At 43.3% G+C, this 9,334-nt stretch overlaps 1 protein-coding gene across 1 annotated transcript; it reads right to left on the minus strand.

Annotated features, from left to right (window-relative positions):
• Positions 1-190: 190 nt before the first annotated feature.
• onecutl (one cut domain, family member, like) lies at positions 191-8,811 on the minus strand. The gene is made up of 2 exons (XM_018764771.1): positions 7,809-8,811; positions 191-501 (listed from the first exon to the last, which is right to left on the minus strand). Exons 1-2 carry the CDS (start codon positions 8,809-8,811, stop codon positions 191-193), a joined length of 1,314 nt encoding a protein of 437 aa, XP_018620287.1.
• Positions 8,812-9,334: the final 523 nt, after the last annotated feature.

A 9,334-nucleotide genomic window follows, 5' to 3' on the forward strand; every position in this document is an offset into this window, starting at 1 on the left:
TCTAAATGAATGTATCTGGGCATCCACCCGAATTTAACGTTGCCCCAGGTTGTGCCCTATTTGTGTTTTAGTTTTCCAAAAAAATGCTGATTACAACCATTGTCATGTGCATCTACGATGGAGAGTTTTTTTCTGCCCACACACACACCAAGGCCTGCTCCCCATTCCACCATTCCCGCCTTCCCTCCCATCAGGCCTTGCTGCAGTACACGGTGGAGGACGAGACACTGGACCCAGAGGAGCCGGTGGAGGAAGGACGGCCCTCGTCGGCCCACCTGTTCAGGTTGCGTCGTCGGGCATTCATGAAGAAGTTGCTCACGGTTGAGAGCTCCAAGCCCAGCTGCTGGGCGATGGTGACCTGCAGGTCCTTGGAGGGCCGCTGGTTCTCACGAAAGATGGCCATGAGGGTGCGTCGCTGCAGGTCTGTGAACACCAGACGGGTTCGCTTGGGGCCCTGGTTCCGCTCCAGCTTGCTCTGCTCCTGCTCTTTCTGCTTGCAAGCTAAATAAACGACGAGGGGAGGGAAGAGTTTTGGTACATAGTGCACTCTGTAGCAGGTGAAATCTGACCCTTTACAAATACCCTGACAGCCTCAACATGCAGACTGTACCAAGGCAAGTACGATCCAAAAAAAAAAAAAAAAAAAATCTATGAATATATTATGATTACCAAAACAAGTGACTAAATGCTCCTACAAAATCAATAAACTTATGAGTTGAATTTGTTGGTGTTTTAAGGCAGCAAGTATAGTGCAGGTTTAGAAACTGGAAACTGAAGCCTAACAGTCATCAGCGTAAACCATATGAAGTGGATTACTCTTGTGCTGTCTCACAGCACCTGGGTGGTGCGAGAGGACGTGGGTTTGATCCCCGCTCAGTCTGTGTGGAGTTTGCATGTCCTCCCCGTGTCTGCATGGGTTTCTCGGGGTGCTCCTGTTTCCTCCCACAGTCCAAGGACATGCTGTTCAGGTTCCCCATAGTGTGTAAGTGACAGAGAGAAAGTGTTCCACTGATGTATGGATGAGTGAGCCAGTGTAAGTAGTGTATCTAGCAGTGTAAGTCACTGCGGTAAATAAGGTGTGTGGGCTAGTAACACTACATAGAGTTCATTAGAAGTCGCTTTGGAGAAAAGCATCTGCTAAATAAATAAATAAATGTAAATGTAAAAAGGCCTTTCACATTTACAATAAATATTCAGCTCTTTAGAGGACTAAAAGCATCCTTGATAAGTTTCTGCTTATACTATACACAATAGTTACATACTGTTTATGATATTGTCAATATTATTTTTTGCCTGTGTTGCCTATATTCTGTAGTTCTTCTCACCCCAAAACAAAATGTTTTTCTTTATCAAAAATTACATCACTTGCTCTGATGTACAGTACATTTTTTTATGAGTTTTTGCACCATGTGATGGAGAATTTATTTTTAAGTCAGTATTATTTCGGGGAGGGGGCTGCAGGGGTGTACTGACACAGCGGGCTTGGCTGGGTCCTGCTCTGTGGTGGGTCTGGGGTTCAAGTCCTGCTTGGGGTGCCTTGTGATGGACTGACATCCCGTCCGGGGTGTGTCCTCTCCCTCTCCAGCCTTGCACCCTGTGTTGCTGGGTTAGGGTCCGGCTTGCCACAACCCCACTTGGGACAAGTGGTCGCAGGCACTGTGTATGTGCGTGTGCGTGCGCTTGCTTTTTTGGGCATTTATTTATTTATCGTACGATCAAAAACAGATATTTAGCAAAATAGGGCAAGCGTTAAGCTGTGTCTTGGTGGGCATAATAAGAAATGTTTAAGCAATTAAGTACGGGTGGGTGGATTCATGAGCATCCAGTATGTGTGTTCCGGTCACAGAAACAACAGGCTGATTTTTCACTGAAGGATTCAATTTTGGATTACTGTAGATGTCCAGCCATATCAGTGCACTGAAAAACCCATACACAGCACATCTGATCTGTTTCAGATCATTTTTTTAGATGTGCAAAACGATGCTGTAGGAAAATAATTTCTGATAATTATCATACTTGAAAATGTGGATGAAAAGGGAACAGCACCGCGAAACTTGGTAAATAAACCAAGTAGATAAATTTAAGTTGTGCAACACACTGACACATTTTGCCTAGATGTCTTTATCAATGTGCAAATGTACCACATTGAAAGACACACAAATACAGCATATAGAAAGCCCCAGTGGAAACACATCCAAATACTGTTCAAATTAAATTTACTGACTAAGAGTGTCAGTGCTGTTCTCTTTTTATTCTAAACCACTACATTCAGATAGGAAGTTAGCATCCAAGATCTATCCTCAGTAATGTCAGTTGAGCAGAGAGCAGAGCATGTTGTTTTCTCCATCGAGTGGCAGCAGGTTCACACACACATTATACTGATTATTATACACACAGCTTAATATGACCATAAAGTGGCTGCCACTCCCAGTGCTGAGACACTGGTCATTTCAGCCTTCAGTTCAGCAGCTGACCGCGACGGGGAGGGCAAATGGGAGGGCTTGTTCGTGAAATTGTAGGCAACAGGATTCATTTGCACATCAGAAGATGGAGCAGGCAACCTGGGACAGCAGAACCAAACAGGGGCCATTTGAGAGGAAGGACCCCTCTCGTCCATGGCGTCCCACAGCAATGGCTGGGCAACACTTTCTCAGTGAGTCTCCAGTCATTACCCTTTGCACTGCTTTTAAATTATTACAATAATTACTTTATACTGTAGCAGAAAGGATAAGCGCGCAAAGAGCGCTTGTAACATTCAGAGACCCAGTGGAGCCAAACCTATTTTTGTGTCCCCAACAATAACCTAAATGCTGTATTTAAGAGTTCTTAATCCGTACTGCAGTGATGGGGTTGGCATATTTCTGCTGACTGAGGGGACACTTTGATCCCAAACTCTATAAATTCTTCCAGCACGTTGGGTGTACAAAGTAACTGTCAGACAAATATTAGCAATATTTATTATATTATAATATATTATTATATTATATTTATTAGCACGGGGGGGCGCGGTGGCGCAGTGGGTTGGACCAGGTCCTGCTCTCCAGTGGGTCTGGGGTTCGAGTCCCGCTTGGGGTGCCTTGCGACAGACTGGCGTCCCGTGCTGGGTGTGTCCCCTCCCCCTCTGGTCTTACGCCCTGTGTTACCGGGTAGGCTCCGGTTCCCCGTGACCCTGTATGGGACAAACGGTTCAGAAAGAGTGTGTGTGTGTGTGTGTGTGTGTATTTATTAGCATAAAGATTTCAGAGCATATACAAAATTTAAACGCAAATAGTATGAAGTAAGGTCACTATATTGTTTGAACACTCCAGCCTACAGCAAGATTATTATTATTATTATTATTATTATTATTATTAAGCAAGTTGCCCGCAAGATTAACATTCAGTTTTACATGTATTCATTTAGCTGATGCCAGAAGGACTCCCAGTGTTAAGGTTGCAACATTTATTTACTCATTTATAAAGCTGGGTAACTTTCACTGGAGCAATTCAGGGTAAACACTATGCTCAAGGGTAGTACAGCCAGAGGTGGGAATCAAACCCGCAACCTTTGTGTCCAAAGGCAGTAGCACCAACCTCTGTGTCCCTAGCATACATGCATTTTATACAATATGCCATACGCTACAATATTGGACTAATTGGAAGACTATACTATTTCAAATGATTAACCAGCAGTCACTTAGTTTGTACAAGGAACTGTATAAAATATTATGAGACACTTCCCCCGATATAGTGGATTCCTTTATAAAAATCTGCAAAATAAAATGTATCCAGCAGTGAACCCTTTTGTCTCTTTTCTGCTTTCATATTAACATCTTTAATGTTGCAAAGCGTTATTAAAATTAAGGATCGCCATGCAACGTATTTCCATATTCAGTTAATTTATATTATTGATATCAACAGTATGATGCAACTGTACTGTTCTGCACACAACAAAGTTGTGACAAAAAAAAAGGACAGTGTCTTTTGTGAGATGACACACACCTGGCCTAGTTTGTGGACGTACAACGGAGAGCGAAGTACTACCGCAACGGCCCAGCGGCGCTCAGGTTACAAATCGACATCGTCAACCTCCATCGTCTCTGATGCTGACTTACAGATGGATGGTAAGGTTTGCACCAGCAGCTGAATCGCGGTGCTTGAAACAGACTTACTGTGTTTTTTTTTGTTTGCAAATGCTCCCTTTATATATTGGGCACAGCAATCTTGCCTTCAAGGAGCAAAACCACGAAGAATAGTAGATCTCTGCGAGTACTTTTGGTTCCTCTTCCCCCCCTTTCGAATTCTCCCAGCCTCCCTCACTCACAGTTGTAGCACTTCCCATTTAGCAAATGCTTCCTCATGCTCTAATCATCTGTAAAAGGCCTACAATTACCATGCTGTAAATCCCCAGTGCAGGGACACACATGGCGACATAAATATTCCCCTGTAGGGTCCTTATGGTGTTGGGAAAGACATGTAATCATGATGTATGCTCCTGTCTCGTGTTGCTGAAACGTGATCGAAGCTCCTCCCCCCCCCCCCCCCCCCAGCCTCCAAACCTTCACCCCCATCTTCTAGCCCTCCTTCCCTTCTACCTCTCCATTCTTTGCCCACCCCCCATTGATGTCTTGGGCCATGGGCTGATAGAAATTATTGATTAAATGTGTGCAGCTCAGATTCCTGGACCCACAGAGGCAGGTTAACCCCTTCAGCGAAGGGATTTGCGGCAACCCCTGTAAAGAGCGCTTTGTTCGTTTGAGGATTCTGCTGCTAAAATCCTCCGTACATCGTTGGTGCCGTGAACAAACCAGCGCTGCTACCCTACGCTTTGATGACTGCGCACGACTACACGCTTGTCCGCTCTGTTTGCTTTCCACTTTTGGTGTTGCGCAGACGGAGGAGAATAATATGTAAGATTTATTCACCTGCAGAGTGTGGAGCGGTGTACCAATTTGTCCAGCCTCTGCATGGCGTGTAAATAATGCCATCCCTCATCGCCTCCATCTTGGTATTTTCAAACCCGCGTTTGTGAGCTCCTTACACATCGCCAGCGCTTCTCTCTGGAATTTACATGGCTGAAATGCTTGTCGGAATATTGCCTGTTCTATGGGGACTAAATAATTAATCCAGAATACATGGTACAACTGCATAATGCGCAATCATAACCAACCGATTCTATCTGATTCACAAATATATATTTCAGTTGCCAGCAGCATGTTTCTGTAAAGCTGAGGTTAAAAGAATTCATGTCACAGGCTGAATTTTTTCCATTAGAAAAAGAAATTGTCATATCTGTAAGACTGCATTTGTTTATTACTGAGCAATATTAATATTTTGTTCCAACCTCCATTATTAATAATCATTTTTGCAATGAGGGATCGCAGTGGTCCAAAAACTAATTTTCTTTCTTTTATCTAACGGCCAAAGCCTCACCTGTCTTCAGCACAGATCTAAAGATGTCGAGTACTGTAATTTCAAGACCCTAGTGTGGTTTTTGTTGGCAGGGCATGCTGCTCTTTCCCAAAGAAATCAATATAGCTTGGTAATTAAACAAAGGGGGTTGATTTGAAAAATCAGCCCACTTACAAAGCGGGTTATATGACATAATGGACGGAGACAAGCAAATTCTGGTTTTGTCAAAGAAAATGTCTTTTGTTACGGAAATGTTTTAAATAGCGAAATCATCTTTGTGCCCTTAGAGGAATCCATGTTTTTTGCAAATCAGGCAACTCACACAGTAAAATAAAAAAAAAAATAAAATAATATAAACAAACATTATTTTAGGCAGGCTAAACCTTCACTTAGGTCCTTAATTACTGCTTAACCGGGCACATCTTTAAAAAAATTTGCTGATATTTCTCAAAATTGAGGCATGGGTTGATATTATTATTTAATGATTTCATTTAGCCAGTATGAGAAGGCAGAAATCTGGATGGATTATTGTTGGCAAGACAAACAAACCGAACTGCCTAGATAAAAATTAGCTAGATGTATAACTGGATAAATCATTGTTAGTTTCCTCATGATATGAGGCATTTTGGAGTAAAGCATCACTTAATCAAATACCAATAGTGCATTTAACACTTCTTATAACATAAGTAATCTATCAAGATTACCTAATAACTATATCGTCTGAATGAGGGTAACCAACTCAGAGGTGTGCTTGAGCTTCTCACCCTGTGTCATTGTGCAAAAGAGATGAATGAAAGAGACTGGAAAATGCTGAGATGGACTGTGCCAGCATTACAGTTCTCTGCAGCTGCCTGACCCTGGCAGCGAACAGCTTACTGGCCTTCACAGCAAACCTGGCCCTTCAATCAATCCCACATTACTGTTTTCTTATGTCCATTCTTGCATATGCAGCATAAAGTGGATTTTTTCCCTTCAGTGTCACGGTGTACCGCTGAGCTGTATGACATGTGTTCCAACGATACAGATCCCTGAGCCATATTCAGATGAAAACCAGCAAGCAATGCTCTACAGTAAGATTTTATTTCTCACCATTTTTTCCATGGACTGTATATATTTGGAACAAAAAAAAATAGGAGTGAATTTAAGACCAAATTCCTTGCTGAAGGAAATTAAAATGAAGTAGAACATTTGTAATTATTGCACACAAATAATGCGTATAAACCCATTCACAGGCACTCGAATGCATCATAATATTACCACTCATGGTGCTCATTGTTCATTGTTCATTGTTAACCATACCAGCTGCAGGTGAACTGAAGACAGGGGGTGTGTCAAATTTGGCATTATTTGTTCATCTACAGCCTCAATATCATATGAACGATTCACTGGCAGCTAGGAGAGGGAAAAATTGCATATGTACCCCATCCACAAATCACATGGGCTGTAGACAGTGTTAAGGAGGGTGGTCATGTATACCACGCAGAGTTCTAGTAGTGTACAGTTGCACTGTCCATGTCAATAAACAGGGACCCATCCGGAGTCATGCTGAATTTAGGGCTCTGAAATTATTGTTCTGTTTTGCATAACTGCATAAACATGTAACACTGGCGAGCTGACCTGACGACGTCTACAAACTGACATAATGAGATTTTGCATCGAATTTCATCTAGACTTTGCTTTCTATCACAATGTGCAGGATTTTAATTTTAAAAAATTCTCTTTTTCTTTTTGCTGAAATGTTTGAGCCTCTTTGATCAAATGGATTGAAAACAAGCACGCATTTGTACACAACAAATTAAATAAAATTGAGATTTTGATTTGGATTTTTAAATAAGGTGCCAATATATTTCTGTTATTACACACGTACTGTTAATTAGTACCACACCTCTACAGATCCCTAGAGAGGATATAAAAATTATGTACTACTTAAAATCACATATGTAAAACAAACAGATGCAGCATCTTGTTTCCTTTCACTGCCTTTGTGTTGTTCGTGCACTGATTTACATGTCGTTTATATATAACATTTTGCTATTTTAAGATATGCAGCATCTTAAAATACATTAAAATTACAAGCAATGAAAGAAAATGTACAGAACTTTAAAACAATAAAAATTCCCCAATACAAGCATTATTCAAAAAGGATTTTAGTCAGTTAGATTTTTCTGAAAACACTGGGTGCTTCAATACACATGGCAGATCCTTTCTTGGTCTAAAAGTGTATTTTCAGCTTTACTAAAAACCAGATTGTGATAAGGGGAAAAAGAAAAAAAAAAAGTGCTGTTCATAGTCTTGGAAAATACCTGGAGATATGAAAATAATGTAGATGCCTCTTATAGACAGCAAATATGCAAAGGTAAAACCTCTCTTGGTGACTATACAATGCACGGTTTAAGGAAGACATTGCTCAGCTCTTACCTTCCAGCCGCAGAGATGCCATCCTTTGAAACTCAGGTTCCTGCAGCCAGCGGGACATCCTCTTGAAGGTCTCTCGGCCGGACTTGAGCTTGCCCCAAGGTTTGGGATTCCGCAGGAGGTCAGACAGAGTGCCCTGTGAGCGGCACAGCACCCTCTCAGCGAAGATAGCCTGTGGGATGCTGTATCTCTTCAGCTCTGTGATGATCCTCTGAGCTACCTCCTTGGTGTTGATCTCCTCACCAGTGCCACCACTGGTCTGAGTACTGGGCAGCACGCTGTCACTGGCCAGAGAGGCAGGGCGAACCTCTCCAAGTTTTGAGGTTTGCTGTGTGGGAGGCGGGAGCGGGTAGTGGTGGCCGTACATGTGCGGATGTGGATTGTGCGTGTGCTGGGAAATGTCTGTCCTGTTCAACTGATGACTGACGCTGGCCAGCACCGGCGGTGATGTTTCTCTCCCAAAGTCTGCCGTCCTGCAGAAAAGACCTCCACCGTGCATATCATACCCTCCCGGAAGCGTCTGTCCGGTGCCGCCATCTGGGCTGTTGCCCAGGCTACCATATCCATGGACGGGTGCCCCTATACCAGCCGCAGCGGAGGACGGAGAAAGACTTTGAGAAATGCCCAGATCTTTAGCGTAGGGGCTGTAGAAGCTTCCGCCAAGGCCTCGGTCCTCGCGCATCAGTGTAAAGCTTCCAATAACATTGCCGACTGGTAAACATGGGTGGGAGTGGAACTTGTCCTCCAGAGGCTGGAGTGGAGTCAGCGTGGTGTACGTGCTCCCACAGGGGCTCGGAGAGTCCGTTCCATAGCTCAGCGCAGACAAGGAATGGTCCAGTCTCTGGGGACGGTGCTCAGGGTTCTCCAGGGTCATGAGGGTACCCCCCAAAGAGGGCCTTGAGAAGGTGTCGAAAAGTTCCCTGGAATGCAGCATCACCCTGCCATCCTGAGAATGCGTGAGCTCACCATGGCTATGGAGCGACATCTCCGAAATATTCCCATCCATCGCTGTTAAGGTGAATTTATTGATTTTTTTTTTTTTTCCCTCAGCTTCTTTTGTTTGCAGTCTTAACTTCCTCCTGCGTGTTTATCCTTTTATCTTCCTCAGCTCGCCACTCAATGGATTCGTTGAAGAGTACAATGATTCTCCGGTTTATGCAACGATGAATTAATGAGAGACTGCCATATCAGTCACCCAGTCAACCATGACTGTTTCTTGAGCCCTAGTCAAATATGAGCGCAGAAGAGCCACAGTAATGTAAATATCCTTCTCATTGATGCATTCACATACAAATCTCCTCTTGGTGGCTATTTCACCGTGGTAGGATGGCGGTGTCGATGCCAGCCTGCAGAAAAAGGGTTAAACACACATATATATATTATTATGTATTAATTTTTTCTCATGTTCTTCACTGTACAGTGTAATTTATCCAGGCAGGAGGGCAGGTGCATTCGGCCTTCCCGTACCGAACCGTATTTACATTCACTCGACTCGTTCAGCGGACGCTGTTCTCCGAAGCGACGTCCAG

This window comes from Scleropages formosus, chromosome 18 (assembly GCF_900964775.1).
Source record: "Scleropages formosus chromosome 18, fSclFor1.1, whole genome shotgun sequence".
Lineage (NCBI taxonomy): Eukaryota > Metazoa > Chordata > Actinopteri > Osteoglossiformes > Osteoglossidae > Scleropages > Scleropages formosus.

Coding starts and splice junctions, on each gene's coding strand:
- onecutl (XM_018764771.1), bottom strand. CDS start 8,811: ATGGATGGGAATATTTCGGAGATGTCGCTCCATAGCCATGGTGAGCTC. Junction 502..7,808: donor GGCATCTCTGCGGCTGGAAG/GTAAGAGCTGAG, acceptor TCGTTTATTTAG/CTTGCAAGCAGAAAGAGCAG.